The sequence below is a fragment of the Martes martes genome (assembly GCF_963455335.1).
Source record: "Martes martes genome assembly, chromosome: 8".
NCBI lineage: Eukaryota > Metazoa > Chordata > Mammalia > Carnivora > Mustelidae > Martes > Martes martes.
In genome coordinates, this window is record NC_137895.1 from 25,440,077 (window position 1) to 25,458,713 (window position 18,637).

Genomic DNA, 18,637 nt, shown 5'->3' on the forward strand with positions numbered 1-18,637 from the left:
GTGGCAGAAATCCACCTGCCCCTCCCTGGCTGGGGAGAGGCACATAGAAAAAAGGCACCACTTTCTGATGTCTTCCCTATTTGTTTCAGAGTCTTTCTGTCAGACTGCTTCCACAAAATCTTTTTCATTTTAGTCATAACAACTGCCTGAACAGCATATTATCTTAAAAAGTGCTGAAAAGGTGCCACTTTGGAAAATTTGGTCAGGTTAAGTGATTATCATCCACTCTTCCATAAGCTGAATTGTGTATTTCTTTGTAAAGAGAAATGAAGGGATGGAAGAAGAAGCCAGACATGCCCACCCTCATAAGATATCTTGAAGAAAAGTAAGGAAGGACCCTTCTTTCATGGAAATCTGAGGAGATAGAGATAAGATTTTTCCTTAATTAAAAAAAAAAAAAAAAACTGGCTGAGCTTCCAAGACAATTAAAGAAGAGATAGTCTTTTCAACAAATGATTCTGGGCAAACTGGATATCCACATGGAAAAGAATGGAATTGGATCTTGTCCTTAAACTGCAGACCTAAATGTTGGAGCTAAAACTATAAAACTCTTAGGAAAAAACATAACTTTAAATCTTCCTGATCTTGGATTAGACATGGTTTCTTAGATACCACACCAAAAGCACAAGTAAAAAATAAATTAATAAATAAATTGGACTTGATCAAAATTTAAAACACTTATGCTACAAACAATACCATCAAGCAAGTGAAAAAAATAACTCACAAAAGGAAGAAAATGTTTGCAAATCATATGTCTGTTAAGAAACTCGTATCCAGAATATATAAAGAACTCTTACAACTCAGTAATAAAAAGATAAAGAACCCATTTTTTTAATGGGGAAAAGATCTGAATAGACGTGTGTCCAAAGAAGGTATATAAATGACCAATTAACCTACAAAAAGATACTGAACAAAATTAGCCAGCAGGAAAACTCACATTAAAATCACAATGAAATACCCCTTCACACCCATTAGAATGGCTAAAATTAAAAAGACAAAAAGTAACAATTGTTGGTGAGCATATGGAGAAATTTGAATTCTCATTCTTCACTGCTTATGGGAATGTAAAATGGTGCAGCCACTTTGGAAAAGAGCCTGGCGGTTATTCAAAAAGTTAAACATAGGGATGCCTGGATGGCTCAGTTGGTTAAGTGTCTGCCTTCAGCTCAGGTCATGACCCCAGAATCCTGGAATCAAGTCCCACATTGGAGTCCTTGCTCCCTGGGGAGCCTGGTTCTCCCTTTGCCTGCCTCTCCCTCCCTCTCTCTCTCTAACAAACAAATAAATAAATAAAATCTTTTTTTTAAAAAAAGTTAAACATGGAGTTACCATATGACTCACCAATTCCACTCCTCCACAAAGAAATGAAAACATGTCCATGTAAAAACTTGTATATAACAGCATATTTCATCAACTTATGAATGGATAAAGAAAATGTGTTCTATCCATATAGTGGAATGGTATTCATCCATAAAAAGGATTGAAGTTCTGATATATGCTGCAAAATGGATGAATCTTGAAAACACTATGCTAAATGAAAAGGCAGGTCACAAAAGATGACAGATTGTATGATTCTATCTATAGGAAATGCCCAAAACGGGCAAATCTTTAAAGGCAGAGGGTAGGTTAGAGGTTGCCTAAGGCTGGAGGGCCAGGGAGGAATAGAGGTGACTGCTATTGGGACAGGTATTGGGGGGCTGGGAGGAGAACAAGAAGTATTCTAAAATTAGATTGTGGAAGTGATTAGACAAGTCTATGCCACTCTGTGAATATACTAAAAACCACTGAATTCTATACTCAGATTCATTGTCTGATATGTGAATTCTAGCTCAATAAAACTGTTTTTTTTTTTTTTTTTTTTTAAATCTTGCTGGACACCTTTACTTCCATCTATATAGCAGAAGAAGCTTTCTGAGAAACTTTTTTACTGAAAAACACCTAGAACTGAATACATTATAACTAATACAAATTTTAAGGTGTTACCAAGTTCACAAGAAAGTAAGGGATATTGTCTTATTATTTAATAATCCATACATGTGAAATAAAATTATAGTGAATGCAAGATAATAAAAACATCAAAATAAAAATAGGGAAAACAATTTCCCTTGTGGGAGGAAAAGAATACAAGTGGAGAGGGGTGTAAGAGAGCTAAAGTTTAATTGTATTGATACTGTTCTGTTTATGGGTAGTGGGTACATGAATGTTCCTTTTATTATTCTTAATACTTTTTTCCCTAAATTTTATTTTATTTTTTATTTATTTTTTAAAGATTTTTTTTAAAATTTTATTTATTTGACAGAGAGCACAAGTAGGCAGAGAGGCAGACAGAGAGAGAGAGAGAGGGAAGCAGGCTCCCAGCTGAGCAGAGAGCCCGATGCGGGACTCGATCCCAGGACCCTGAGATCATGACCTGAGCCGAAGGCAGCGGCTTAACCCACTGAGCCACCCAGGCGCCCCTATTTTTTAAAGATTTTATTTATTTATTTGAGAGAGAGAGAGTGAGAGAAAGCACAAAAGGGGAAAAGGTCAGAGGGAGAAGCAGACTCCCCGCGGAGCAGGGAGCCCGATGTGGGACTCAATCCCAGAACTCCGGGATCATGACCTGAGCTGAAGGCAGTCATTCAACCAACTGAGCCACCCAGGTGCACCCTAAATTTTATTTTTTTAAGATTTTATTTATTTACTTGAGCGAGAGAGAGAGAGGGAGAGAGAGAGAGAGCATAGAAGGAGAAGGAGAAAGAGACTCCCCACTGATCAGAGAGCCTTACACAGACTTCAGTCCCAGAACCCTGAGATCATGACCTGAGCTGAAGGCAGACACTCAACCAACTGAGCCACCCAGCTGTCTCTAAGAAAATACCCAGATCAGGCTTCCATTAATTTAAATCGCGTCATAGAACTATGAAATTCATCAATACTTGACCCAAAGCAGCAGCTATACTTCATTTCCAAAAAAACTTCAGGGAATATGATCAATTTAACTATGTCAGAATTAAAATTTTTGAGAGATACCAGAAAGAAGATGAAAAGGCAAGCCACAGAAAGGCAAAAAATATTTATAATATACATATCTGACAAAGAATTTGTATCCAGAGCATAAAAAGAACTACAACTCAATAAAAAAACCCAATTAAAAATGCGCAACCGATTTGAACAGACATTTGGCAAAATAAGGTATGGGTGACCAAAAAGCACACAGAAAGATGTTCAACATCTCTAGTTATCAGGGAAATACAAATTATAACTATAATGAGTTAACACCAAATGCTTCTTAGAATGGCAATAAATGAAAGGATAATAATAGCACATGTTGGCAAGGCCATAAAATAATGAGAACTATCTTTCTTTCTTTCTTTTTTCTTTTGCATTGTAATTGATGATTTTGTCCTAAAATTCTTTTTTATAAATTTTTATTTAAATTCAATTAATTAACATATAATGTATTATTAGTTTCAGAGGTAGAGGTCAGTGATTCATCAGTCTTATATAATGCCCAGTGCTCATTACATCAAATGCCCTCCTTAATGTCCATTACCCAGTTACTCTGTCCTGCCACCTCCCTCCCCTCCAGCAACCCTCAGTTTGTTTCCTGTAGTTAAGAGTCTCTCATGGTTTTTCTCCCTCTCTGATTTCATCTTGTTTTATTTTTGCCTCTCTTCCTCTATGATCCTCTGTTTTGTTTCTTAAATTCCACATATAAGTAAGATCGTATGATAATTGTCTTTCTCTGATTGACTTATTTTGCTTAGCATAGTACCCGCTAGTTCCATCCACATCTTTCCAAATGGCAAGATTTCATTTTTGATGACTGAGTAGTATTCCATTGCACGTGTGTGTGTGTGTGTGTGTGTGTGTGTGTGTGTGTGTGTGTGTGTATATATATATATATATATATATATATATATATATATGTAAATACCACATCTTCTTTACCAGTTCATCTGTCAATGGACATCTGGGCCCTTTCCATAGTTTGGCCATTGTGGACATTGCTGCTATAAACATTGGGGAACAGGTGTCCCTTCAGATCACTACATTTGTATCTTTGGTGTAAAAACCCAGTAGTGGCAATTGCTGGGTCATAGGGTAGCTCTATTTTCAACTTTTTAAGGAACCTCCATACTGTTTTCCAGGTTGCTGCATCAGCTTGCATTCCCATGAACAGTGTAGGAGGATCCCCCTTCCTCTGCATCCTCACCAACATCTGTCATTTCCTGACTTGTTAATTTTAACCATTCTAACTGGTGTGAGGTGGTATCTCATTGTGGTTTTGATTTGTATTTCCCTGATGCCCAGTGATGTTGAGCATTTTTTCATGTGTCTGTTGGCCATTTGGTTGTCTTCTTTGCAGAAATGTCTGTTCATGTCTTTTGCCCATTTATTTATTTCTTTGCAGAGGGAGAGAGAGAGCACACAAGTAGGCAGAGTGGCAGGCAGAGGGAGAGGGAGAAGCATACTCCCCACTGAGCAGGGAGCCTGATGCGGGGCTGGATGCCAGGACCCCGGAATCGTGGCCTGAGCTGAAGGCAGATTCTTAACTAACTGAGCCACCCAGGCATCCTGTCTTTTGCCCATTTCTTGATTGGATTATCTGTTCTTTGGATGTTGAGTTTGATAAGTTCTTTATAGATTTGGAATACTAGCCCTCTATCTGATATGTCATTTGCAAATATCTTCTCCCATTCTCTCAGTTGTCTTTTGGTTTTGTTGACTGTTTGCTTTGCTGTGCAAAAAGGTTTTATTTTGATGTAGTCCCAATAGTTCATTTTTGCCTTTCTTTCCCTTGCCTTTGGAGACATTTCTAGCAAGAAGTTACTGCCTGTGGGGTGCCTGGGTGGCTCAGTCATTAGGTGTCTGCCTTCCACTCAGGTCAAGATCCCAGCATCCTGGTGGTGAGCCCCGTGTTGGGCTCCCTGCTCAGAGGGGAGCCTGCTTCTCCTTCTCCAGCTCCCCCCTTCTTGTCTTTCCTCTCTCACTGTCTCTCTCTGTCAAATAAATAAATAAAATCTACAAAAAAAAGAAGTTAATTCCTGTGTTCTCCTCTAGGATTTGGATGGAATTCTGTCTCACATTTAGGTCTTTTATCCATTTGAGTCTATTTTTGTGTATGTGTAAGGAAGTGGTCCAGTTTCATTCTTCTGCATGTGGCTATAATTTTCCTAACACCATTTGTTGAAAAGACTATCTTTTTCCCATTGGGCATTCTTTCCTGCTTTGTTGAAGATTAGTTGACCATAGAGTTGAGTGTCCATTTCTGAGTTCTCTGTTCTGTTCCATTGATCTATGTGTCTGTTTTTCTGCTAGTACCATACTGTCTAGATAACAGCGCTGGTTTTTTGTTTTTTTTTTTTTAAGATTTTATTTATTTGAGAGAGAGAGACCATGAGAGGAGAGAGGTTAGCAGGAGAAGCAGACTCCCTGCAGAGCAGAGAGCCCGATGCAGGACTTGATCCCAGGACTCCAGGATCATGACCTGAACCGAAGGCAGTCGCTTAACCAACTGAGCCACCCAGGCACCCTTGATGACAGCTTTGTAATAGAGCTTGAAGTCCATAACTGTGGTGCCACCAAATTGGTGAGAATTTGGTTTTCTTTTTCAATATTCCTTTGGCTATTGGGGTATTTTCTGATTCCATACAAATTTTAGGATTATTTATTCCAGCTCTGTGAAAAATGTTGATAGTATTTTAATAGGAATTGCCTTGAATGTGTAGATTACTCTAGGTAGCATGATATTTTTAAACAATGTTTGCTCTTCTAATCCATGGGCATGGAACGTTTTTCCATTTCTTTGTGTCTTCCTCAATTTCTTTCATGAGTGTTCTATAGTTTTCTGAGTACAGATCTTTTGCCTCTTTGGTTAGGTTTATTCCTAGGTATCTTATGGTTTTGGATGCAACTGTAAATGGGATCAACTCCTTAATTTCTCTTTCTTCTGTCTCATTGTTGGTGTATAAGAATGCAACTGATTTCTGTGCATTGATCTCATATCCTGTTATTTTACTGAATTGCTGTATCAGTTCTAGCAATTTTGGGGTGGAGTCCTTTGGGTTTTCTACATAGAATATCATGTCATCTGTAAAGAGTGGGAGTTTGGCTTCTTTGCTGATTTAGATGCCTCTTATTTCTTTTTGTTGTCTGATTGCTGAGGCTAGGACTTCTAGTACTATGTTTAACAACAGTGGTGACAGTGGACATCCCTGCCATGTCCCTGACCTTAGGGGAAAAGTTCTCAGTTTTCCCTCATTAAGTATGATATTTGCTAAGGGCTTTTCATAGATGGCTTTTATGATATTGAAGTATGTACCCTCTTATCTCTGCACTGTGAAATGTTTTAATCAAGAAAGGATGCTGTACTTTGTCAAATGCTTTTCATGCATCTATTGAGAAGATCATATGGTTCTTGTCCTTTCTTTTATTAATGTAGTATATCACATTGATTGATTTGTGGATGTTGAAAGACCCTTACAGCCCAGAAATAAATCCCACTTGGTTGTGGTGAATAACCCTTTTAATGTACTGTTGAATCCTATTGGGTAATATCTTGGTGAGAATTTTTGCATCCATGTTCACCAGGTTATTGGTCTGTAATTCCCCTTTTTGGTGAGGTATTTGTCTGGTTTTGGGATCAAGGTTATGCTGGCCTCATAGAATGAGTTTGGAAGTTTTCCTTCCATTTATATTTTTTGAAACAGCTTCAGAAGGATAGGTATTAGCTCTTCTTTAAATGTTTGGTAGAATTCCTCTGGGAGCTTTCCAGCCCTGGGCTCTAGTTTGTTGGGAGATTTTTTATTACTGCTCTAATTTCCTTGGTGGTTATAGGTCTGTTCAGGTTTTCTATTTCTTCTTGTTTAAGTTTTAGTAGTTTTTACATCTCTGTGAATGCATTCATTTCTTCCAGATTGCCTCATTTGTTGGCGTATAGTTGCTCATAATATGTTCTTATAGTCATTTGTATTTCTTCAATATTAGTTGGGATCTCTCCTCTTTTTTTCATGATTTTATTTATTTGGATCCTTTCTCTTTTCTTTTTGGTAAGTCTGGCCAGGGGTTTATCGATCTTATTAATTTTTCAAAAAGAACCAACTCCTAGTTTGTTGATCTGTTCTGTTATTCTTTTGGATTCTATTTCATTGATTTCTGCTCTAAACTTTACTAATTCTCTTCTCCTGCTGGGTTTAGGCTTTATTTGCTGTTCTTTCTCCAACTCCATTACATGTAAGGTTAGCTTGTATATTTGAGACCTTTCTTGTTTCTTGAGAAAGGCTTGTATCGCTATACATTTTCCTCTCAGGACCAACTTTGCTGCATCCCAAAGATTTTGAACAGTTGTGTTTTCATTTTCACTTGCTTCCATGAATTTTTTAAATTCTTCTTTAATTTCCTGGTTGATCCATTCATTCTTAAGTAGGATGCTCTTTAGCCTCCATGCATTTGAGTTATTTCCAATTTTCCTCTTGTGACAAAGGTCCAGTTTCAAAGCATTGTGGTCCGAAAATAAGCAGGGAACGATCCCAATCTTTTGGGAAGGTAGCAGTTGAGATCTGATTTATGACCCAGAATGTGATCTATTCTGGAGAATAGTCCATGTACACTCAAGGAGAATGTGTATTCTGTTGCTTTAGGATAGAATGCTCTGAATATATCTGTGAAGTCCATCTGGTCCAGTGTATTGTTCAAAGGTCTTATTTCCTTGTTGCTCTTCTGCTTAGATGATCTGTCCATTGCAGTGAGGGGGTATTAAAACCCCCTACTATTACTATATTATTAGTGATATGTTTCTTTGATTTTGTTATCAGTTGGCTTATATGTATTTGGCTGCTTCCATGTTAGGGGCATAAATATTTACAATTGTTAGTCTTGTTGGAGGACACTTTAATTATGATATAGTGTCCTTTCTCATCTCTTATTATAGTCTTTAGTTTAAAATCTAAATTGTCTGAAATAAGGATTGCCATTCAAGTTTTCTTTTGATGTCCATTAGCATGGTAAATTGTTTTCCACCCCCTCACTTTAAATCTGGAGCTAAATTTGGGGCTAAAATGAGTCTCTTGTAGACAGAATATCAATGGGTCTTTGTTTTTTATCCAATCTGATACCCTGTGTCTTTTGATTGGGGCATTTAGTCCAATTTATAGTAATTATTGAAAGATACAACTTTACTGCCATTGTATGAACTATATAAAGTCAATTTCTGTATACTGTCTCTGTTCCTTTCTGGTCTATGTTACTTTGGGGCTCTCTCTTCACTTAAAGGATCCCTTTTAATATTTCTTGCAGGGCTAGTTTAGTGATCACAAATTCTTTTTCTGTTTATCCTGGAAGCTTTTTATTTCTCCTTCTTTTATGAGTGACATCCTAGCAGGATAAAGTGTTCTTGGCTGCATAGTTTTCTCATTTAGCACACTGAATATATCATGCCAGTCCTTTCTGGCCTGCCAGGTCTCTGTAGATAGGTCTGCTGCCAATCTAATGTTTCTGTCCTTGTAGGTTATGGACCTCTTGTCCTGAGCTGCGTTCACGATTTTCTCTTTGTCTCTGAGATTTGCAAATTTTACTATTAGATGACAGGGTGTTGACCTATTTTTATTGATTTTGAGGGGGACTCTCTGTCTATTTCCTTCCCCAGAATAGGGAAGTTCTCTGCTCTAATTATAAATATACCTTCTACCCCTCTCTCTCTTTACTCTTCTTCTGGGATCCCAATTATTCTAATATTGTTTTGCTTTATGGTATCACTTATCTCTTAAATTCTCCCCCTCATGATCCAGTAGTTGTTTATTTCTCTTTTTCTCAGATTCTTTAGTCTCCATCATTTTGTCTTCTGGATCTCTAATTCTCTCTTCTGCCTCATTTATCCTAGCAGTTAGAGCCTCCATTTTTTATTGCATCTCATTAATAGCCTTTTTAATTTTGACTTCATTAGATTTTAGTTATTTTATTTCTCCAGAAAGGGATTCTCTAGTGTCTCCTCTGCTTTTTTTCAAGCCCAGCTAGTATCTTTATAATTGTTTTTCTAAACTCTAGTTCCAACATCTTACTTACATCCATACTGACTAGGTCCCTGGCAGTCAGTATTGCCTCTTGTTCTCTTTTTTGAAGTGAGTTTTTCCATCTTGTCATTCTGTCCAGAGAAGAATAGATGAATGAGAGAGTAAAACACTAAAAGGGCACCAATGATTCCAGAGAAATATACACTAAGCAAATCAAAAGAGACCCCCCTCAAAAAAAATTAAAAAGAGAGAGAGAGAATATAATGAGATAGGTGAACAGAACAGAGCGGTACACTGGATCCTGTGTGTATTTTGGTCTGTTTGTTAGAAAGCTAGATCCCAAAACTGTAAAGAAAGAAAAACTTATATAAGTACAAAAACAAAATTAAATACAATGAAAGGATAGAATGTAACTATAAAAATGAAAATTAAAAGACAAAAGAAAAAAAAAGAAACATAAACTGACAGGTGAAGAGAAGAGAGCCATACAGGTGTATTTTGGTCTGTTAGAAGAAACTGCATCCCAAAATTGTAATGAAAGAAAAAGTTATATATAGTTATATACATACAAAAATAAAATTAAATACAATGAAAGGATAGAATGTAACTGTCAAAGGGAAAATTAAAAAAGATTTTAAAAAAAGAGATAAAATAAGAAATTGGTTGAAGAAGGAAAGAGAAAAAAATTAAAACTGAAAGACTAAAGAATCATGGGGCAAAACCCGTGAATTCTAGATACATTTTTCCCTAGTGCTGGAGTTTTACAGTTCTCTGTGATGGGTATATTGGTCTTAGCTGGATGTTCTTGCTGATCTTCTGAGGGAGGGTCCTGTTACATTGATGCTCAAGTGTTTTGCCTGGGGCAGAATTATACCACCCTTGCCATGGGTAGCCAAATAAGTAGCTCTGGATTGCTCTGTGTGGCTTTTGTTGCCTGAAGGCTTTCCTTGAAGCTTTAGAGGATGAGAATGAAAATGGTGGCCTCCCAATCTCCAGCCCCAGAGCAGAAAGTTCAAGGCCCCATTCCTCAGTGCACCCTCAGGGAAAAGCAGTCGATCACTCCTGTCTCCCTGGTCTCTGTCCACACCCCATGTTCACCCATCCTGTGACAGAGCCTGTCTATCTCAAGCACACGACCTCATTTTGAGTCTCCAAACCCTGCGGACTCCTGTGGCATGTACCTGTGCCACTCCCCCCAGGGGAGGAAGGGGTCTCCCTGCAGTTCCGCCACTCTCTGGGCCCCTGCTCTGTGACCAGTCACCTGACCATGCCAGGGTTTGTGGTATATGGCAACTCTGAGCTGAGAGCCCAATCCTGGGCTTGCTGATTGCAGCCAGCTTCCTCGCTCCAATGCCTGGGAACTCTGCCCCACTCAGGCATCCGCAGTCTTCCTGTGATCCCAGGAATCCTGAGACTACACTGTCCCACCTAGGATTCTGTCCCACTGTGCCACCTGAGCACCTTTCAGGTAGAGATACCCCTCACCAGTGAGCAGACATCTAAAAGTTCTGATTTTATGCTCCATTACTATGTCATTTTCTGATGCCAGCTTATGGAGGTTCCCTCCCCCACAGTTTATCTTCCAATATAACACCTCAGATTCACTTCTCCATACCTCCTACCTTACAGAAAGTGGTCACTTTTCTATTTATACAATTGCATCTATTCTCTTAGATCTCCAGTTGAGTTCACAGGTGTTCAGAATGATTTGATAGCTATCTAGCTGAATTCCTTGGACCAGACAATACTGAGGTCTCCTACCCTCTGCCATCTTGGACTATCTAGGACTCCCAGTCAGAACTTTCATACACTGCTGGAAGAAATATAAAATGGTACAACCAATATGGAAAATTTTAGCACTTTATAAAATTAAAGTTATACCTACCACGTGACCCAGCAATTCCATTCCTAGGTTTTATTTACTCAAGGAGAGTCACCTATTTTCACACAATGACTTCTACATGAATGTTCATAGCATCTTTATTCATAATTTAAAAAAACTGGAAACCATCCAAACATGCATCAGCTGGTTACTGGTACATATATACAATGGAAAATCACTAATAGAAAGAAATGAGCCACTGCTACACAAAAACAGATGAGTCTTAAAATCATGCTGAGCAAAAGAAGCCAGACATGAAAGAGCACCCACTATATTATTCCAGTTATGTGAAACTCAAAGATCTTTTGGACTCCAGGGGGGATTGCTTGCAAAGGGGAAGGAGAGAAATTTGGAAGATGTTGGAATTGCTCTGGATTTTGATTGTGGTGTTCACAGGGGTATACATTTGTCAAAACTCATCAAAAACATACTTTAGTGAGTACTGTTTATTACATGTAAATTATACCAAAAAGGTTGATAAACCATAAAAAAAAAGAAAGACTTCAAAAAAGAGGCAGGTTCAGCATTGGGTCAAGTAGAAGAAGAGATCTGTAGAAGAGCCACACTTTGAGCATCAAATGGATATGGCAAGGGACATGAATTTGAAAGGACTGTGATATGTTGCCAAATCATCTGATTATGAGCCCTTATTCTTTGAAGTGGTACAGAAAGGAGAAAGCAAAGGGCTTTTTCATGTTATTTTATTCTTTTTTTTTTTTTTCACCCATTTGTTCTTCTGGCTCAGTCTGTTAATTATACAAACTCAAAGAAATAATTCCTATGGAGTATATATTCCTATAGGAGAGGCAGGATGGTTCAAAATTTTTAGGTTCATATATTACCTCTTTGGTAATACATATCTAGTCATTTGAAAAAACACTTCTGCTTTTACATTTTCAAAAACTTACTTCTCACAAATGTTGGTCATGCCTGTGAACTATCTAATTTCATCAATTCCATATAGAGTCTTTCCCTGTTAGCAAATTCTGGGTTTTAGCCACTCTTGGAGAATTTTGTCAATTTCATTCTATTAAAAGAAAACATCTAGAGAAATTTGCTTTGGTTGTGATTAACCAATTCAGTAAACATGTGATGGGGAGAGACTTTCAAAAGCAGGGAACCAGTGCAGAGAATTCTGGTATCTAAGGGATTTTTTGAGTAGAAAAATGCATTCACTTTGGTTTTGAAATTAGTATTCATTTTAATTGAAGTGACTGAGTTAAAAACTCAGTTTGCATTGTTTTAAGGCCACCAAAATCTATTTTATCTATATATTCTACTAAGATAACAATTGTCTTTACCTTTCCTTGATTAATGTTTGATTAACTGAAATTTTTTATTTATTTATTTTTTTTTTATTTTAATAAACATATAATGTATTTTTATCCCCAGGGGTACAGGTCTGTGAATCACCAGGTTTACACATTTCACAGCACTCATCATAGCACATACCCTCCCCAATGTCCATTTCCCCACCACCCTCTCCCATCCCCCCCCCCTAATTAACTGAAATTTAACTGACTATATCTTCATAAACAATTAGACTCACATACAACTTAATGAATAACAATCTCATATATTTTAAAGTGTATTTATATTTTTAATATATTTTGCTTCCCTTTAAGTACTTCAAATGTATATTTATAATCCTAAGCAAAATATTCTCAAGTTATTAATTTTTGTAAAGCAAATAAAAATAAATTGAGGCGTAGCTCAAGTTCTCTTAAATATTCCAATTTTTTTTGAACTTAGTCAAATTATCTTAAGCCTTAAAACTTAATAATCACAAATTCTAAAATCAGTTGACTCAATTTAAATTGAAAGCCCAAGTGTAATCTCTCAGATTCTCTAATTCCTCAAAATCTTTTTAATATTTCAAACATAACAATTATATAAGATTATCCCAATGATTCAAAATTCACTCATACACTTTAAAGTTTTAACATTGTCAGATTACTTTATCTCTCTATTTGAATTCTAAATTTTATAAGGGATTATTTATTTGCCAGATTTTTGAGGTTGAGACTCAGAACCTAAGATACATGTTTTTGGGTAGTTTTTATCAACATCTCAGATGGGTTCTCAATCCTTTTCATAGTCATTATAACAGAAGAGTCCAAATCTGAGTCCTTCTGATAGGGTTGATTTTTCCCAGATTCAAATTAAAATCTTAACTTTGCGTCTGATTTTTGTAGACCAAATTTCTTAAAATTCTTGATAATCCACTTCATTAATCTCTTCCTGGGTCATTCAATTCTGTACTTTCTTCAAATTCTTCCTGGGTTCTGCTCATCTCTCGTATCTTCAACAGGCTCAGTCATAGCATCCAACTGGATAATGAGTTAAGTATACAGTTATGTACAATTTTATATGTAAATATAAAAATGTCCATGGGATGCCTGGGTGGCTCAGTTGTTAAGCATCTGCCTTCAGCTTATGTCATGATCCCAGGGTCTTGTGATCAAGCCCCACATCAGGCTCCCTGCTCATTGGGAAGCCTGCTTCTCCCTCTCCCACTTCCCTTGCTTGTGTTCCCTCTCTCACTCTCTCTCTCTCTCTCTGCAAAATAAATAAATTTTTTTAAATCTTAAAAAAAATTGTCCATATAATTATGCATACTTAATGATTGTATATAAAACTGAATTATCAGTTTTAGTCACATTTAGTCACATAAGCTCATCCAAACCTGAGTAACCACTCTTTATGCCCAATTATTATGAGAAGATCACACATACTGCGCACTGTAACTATATATTTTATTTATTTTTCTTTTAATATCTTTATTTTATTTTTTTCAGTGTTCCAAGATTCATTGTTTATGCAATACACCCAATGCTCCATGCAATATGTGCTCTCCTTAATACCCACCACCCATATTCATGATGTACTTCTCTTTGAAACTTTCCTTTGCTAACTAGAAAATCAACATTATGAATGTTTAATTTCCTACTTAATCTTTTGCAACAGTCTGTGCTTATATCTAAATGGCCCTTCTGCTATGTTTTAATTATTTTGATTTTGTTTTAATATAGCTGACGTACAATGTTACACTGTTTTTGGGATACATCATGGTTCAACTTCTCTATACCTTATGCTATGTTCACCACAAGTGTAGCTACCATCTGTTACCATCCAACACTATGACAATATCATTGTCTATATTTCTTATTCTGTGCCTTTTTTTCCCATGACTTATTTATTCCATAACTGGAAGCCTATATCTCCCATTTCTCTTCGCTGATTTTACCCCATTCCCCATGCCCATCTCTCTGGCAACCATCATTTTTTCTCTGTATCTATAGGTTTGATTCTACTTTTTGTTTTTTTATTCATTTGTTTTGTTTTTAGATTTCATATATAAGTGAAATCATATGCTATTTGTCTTTCTCAGTCTGACTTATTTCATTTAACATAGTACCCTCTAGGACTATTTACATTGTTGCAGATGGCAAGATCTCATTCCTTTTTATGGCTTCCTAACATCTCATTATGAATATTATCATATCTTTCTTATCCATCCATCTAATGATGGATGTTTAGGTTGCATCCCTATCTTGGCTATTGTAAATAATGCTGCAATAAACATAGGGTTGCATATATCTTTTTGAATTAGTGTTTTCATTTCTTTGGGCAAATACCCAGTAGAGAAATTTTTGGATCATATGGTATTTCTAATTTTATTTTATTTTATTTTTAAAGGTTTTATTTATTTGAGAGAGAGAGCATGAGTGAGAGAGCACAAGCAGGGGGAGCAGCAGGCAGAGGCAGAGGGAGAAGGAGTCTCCCCACTGAGCAGGAAGCCCGATACAGGGCTTATCCCAGACCTGGGATCGTGAGCTGAGCCAAAGGCAGACACTTAACTATCTGAACCACCCAGGTGCCCCAGTATTTCTAATTTTAATTGTAATGATTTACCAACCTAGTTTTTCCATACTGTGAGCTCCTTGAGAATAAGGAGCATGGCTTTTTCTTCCCCATTTTTTGTTGTAAAATATACATCACACAAATTTTACCATTTTCACCATTTTTAAATGCATAACCCATGGCATTAAGTATATTCACAAGGGAACATGACTTTTATACATAATCGTAGTCTTAGTTTCTGGCACAGTGCCTGGCCCATAAATATCACTTATAAATATTTGTTGATTGAATGAATAAGCAAATAAACAAATGAATGAATTGATGTTTTATAACTGTATAGTAAGTAATCTATATGAATTATAATATTTATATATAATTTCCTGTTTTGAAGCCTTCAAGTTTAACAGACAAAATGAAAATAGCTACATTTGATCCTGTAATGGACATAAGCCCTTTCTCTGACATCCCAACAGTTATTAAATTAAGAAGACTACAGAAGAAGGTCAAGCACATCCTATTTCACTGGCTGGATTACTACAGATTTGCATTGGGTCAGTTATGGAATCCATTGTATTGTTCCACATAACCTGTTCCCATCATTCAGACTTCCAGAAGATCAATATTTGAATGCCTCTTCCTTCCAAGGTTCCCAAGGTAGTGAGTTTGTAAACTGTAAATCAGTATACATAGAGAGTCTTTTTTTTTTTAAGATTTTTTATTTATTTATTTGACAGACAGAGATTACAAGTAGGCAGAGAGGCAGGCAGAGAGAGAGAGAGAGGAGGAAGCAGGCTCCCTGCTGAGCAGAGAGCCCGAGGCGGGGCTTGATCCCAGGACCCTGGGTTCATGACCTGAGCCGGGGGCAGAGGCTTTAACCCACTGAGCCACCCAGGCGCCCCTACATAGAGAGTCTTATCATGGATCCAGGTGATTAGCCGTAGCAAAAAAATCAAAGAAGATTACCTTAATTTCATTTCCTTTCCCTCTTTGGAGAAGATAATCCATTTGATTAATTGTGTTTCATAAGGGAAGGTGCTTTCATATTCATATTTTGGATCAGAAAAATACTCTTTTTTAAAATTTATTTATTTGACAGAGAGGGAGATCACAAGTAGGCAGAGGCAGACCCCCTGCTGAGCAGAGAGCCTGAAGCGGGACTCGATCCCAGGACTCTGGGATCATGACCTGAGCTGAAGGCAGAGGCTTAACCCACTGAGCCACCCCGGTGCCCAGAAAATACTCTTATCCCTCATTATTCACTATAATTAGGTTCTATAAGGTCTCAACAAACACTGAATTAGCCAATATTGAACCACTGCTCCTAGGAGAAATACAGGGTGAGGTTCTCGTGCGCCTCTGGTCATAGCATTTTTGTCAACCTGTCAATACATAACCATATTTTATGTGTTTCTGTCTGAAGATACCTTATTTAATATATATTATTGAAACATTAACAGTGAATTCATGGCCAGTAGCGCTGTAACTCATGACTGAACAAAGCTTATTTAACACCTGTGTTTTCTCTATAAGGACCATCACAGCCATCTTGCACTTTGGAATGCTAGACAGCACTTCAGTACTATACTTGCAGTCCATTTTGAACAGCAAAATCACCAACAAAAGGCACAAAAAATGCAAAAAACTTTGGCACTGAAGAGGCCATAGAAAGGATACTTGCTTATAATATGAGATTGGAAGCAAGAAGGCAGAGCATCGCCTTGTTCAACCACAACTGGGAAAATGCAAGATGAAACTTAAGTTTTTCATAGCTCCACGCATCTACAAATGATATGAAAGTGCTGCAGATACTGATTTAGGGTTACAAATAAACTGTAGCTAATAGGCAAATTCACAAGTACAGAATCTGCAAATAAGGAGGATTGACTGTAAGCTAAATCCCAAAGAACAAGCTTCGCCAATTGAGGAAGTAATTTGCTACTCATGATGGCATACAGTAGAGTATCGCAAAGGATTTGCCACAAATGTTTTACACAGGACTAAGAAATGGAAATCCTTAGCCCTCAGGACAGTGGCTGGGTGGGGGTGATTGAGCTCCTGGGATAGTTGATTCTACCATCAGTTGATAGGTTCAATCTGGGATGGTTGATTCCAGTAAGTTTACCACAATGTACCATACCAACATATCATATTTTCTTTTGTTTATATCAGATTTTCTATGATAAGTATCTATATGTATAAGGGTTGACAGTTTACAGTTTTCTAGATGATTAAAAAGAAAAGGCTAGGAAACATTGGTCTATTGCATGGTCAAAACACAGCCTTCAGAATTAAACAGACCTGTTCAAATCCTAGTTCTGCCTCTTTCTAGCTGGGTGGATGTGGACTTTTTTGTGATATCATTAAAATAACAGTACTCACCTAAGGAGAGTACTTATTTCAGTTGGATAAGGCATTTAAAGTGTCTGGCACATCACCTGGCAAAGGTAAGCACAAACAATCAAACTCCCGTGGATTAGATTTGTTGATAACCTAGACATTTTCTGTATTACACACATGCTGTGTATGCCCTGGGCAACCAGGAAGTGCATTTAAAATAAGAGAACCAATAGAAGGCACTTCTGTAAGTGGGTGAAGGAGTGTTCAGATTATTGCAACCAACATAACCAGACAGCTTAGCCTACTGGCACCTTGGTCCACTAAAGGTTTTCAGTGATGTATATTCTGTTTACATTTCAGGAATAGACTCCATGCACATTGGCAAAATGCCCAAGCTTCCAGAAAAAGGGATCAGGAAACAAAAAGTCTCATCAGCAAGATTTCCTCTGAAACAAAGTGCAGAGGAAAAAGATGAGAGTAAGGAGTATCTTCGATACCGGAATACCTTCCTAAAACTGAAAGGTGTCTTTAAGCCTGTGCCTCTCTTTCGCACCCAGAAGACCCCAGGTAGCAATCTGTCCTTCAGGTACCAGCCTCATTTGTCTTAATAATTCATAGTGCAGTTTATATTCGAAAGAGTTTCAGATGGATGTCTCATTCAGTCCACCTACAAATGCCAAGCAAGACCTGTTATGTTGCTTCACACAGGAGTGCTTTCTAAGCAGGGTGGGTTAAGGTCTCACCACTTACATCAAAGAAATACTTTTCCTAAAAGTGGGACAAATTTATATGCCTAGATTCAAGCATCTGAGTTCTCTCCACCCTGCTTCCCAAGAGGAATTCAAATCAATCAGGAATCAAGACTCAGTTTGTTTTCATCTCTTTGGGGAGCACATATTTGAAACCTGACCATATATTTGGGCTGAAAACTCTTGACTCTGTGTTTGGTGATGGTAAATGAGGACCAGGAGTTGTTGCTCCCCTTGCCTTCTTGCACAGTTCTTCTGAGAGAAATGTGTCCTTGTTTTCTTCATCACCATCAAAAGCCAGGTTCTCTATGCATTTGTATCTCTGAGTCTCGCTACCAAACAGGGATGCTTCCCACCTCGGGTGTCACCTCCCTCCAGGTCCAGGTGGTGGGGGGAGGCGAGGGGTGTTGGGTGTGGGAGTAGGTTGTCTCTACACTGGAATTCACACTGAGTAGCAGTGTGAAAATCCCTAGGATTTCCTGTCCTGTTACTGCTTCAGTAACATTATTGAAAACAATAAATTTAAAGTGGCAAATGCCATGAGGTACATGTTTCTTGTATTTAAAGCATAGACAGAGCCACCTGGGTGGCTCAGTTGGTTAAATGTCTGCCTTTGGCTCAGGTCATGGTCCTGGGGTCCAGCCTCACAATGAGCTCAGCTCAGTGGGAAATCTGCTTCTCCCTCTCCCTCTGCCCCTCCCCCTGCTCATGCTCTCTCTTGCTCTCTCTCTCAAATAAATAAACAAAATCTTAAAAAAACAATAAACAAAGCATTGGCAGCAGACTTCATAAATGCCACTCAACAAGCAGTC

General features: G+C 37.6%; 1 protein-coding gene across 1 annotated transcript in view; it reads left to right on the forward strand.

Moving 5' to 3' along the window:
- Positions 1 to 18,637, forward strand: part of LOC308347027 (uncharacterized protein C3orf20 homolog) — a gene marked incomplete at its 5' end in the record, with an annotated part of 80,193 nt that overhangs the window by 24,782 nt on the left and 36,774 nt on the right. Inside the window, 2 exons of the mRNA XM_080810203.1 lie at positions 15,131 to 15,290; positions 17,437 to 17,662. Of these exons, the coding sequence (XP_080666329.1) occupies positions 15,131 to 15,290; positions 17,437 to 17,662 (386 nt within the window). The remainder of the gene's footprint in view (positions 1 to 15,130; positions 15,291 to 17,436; positions 17,663 to 18,637) is intronic.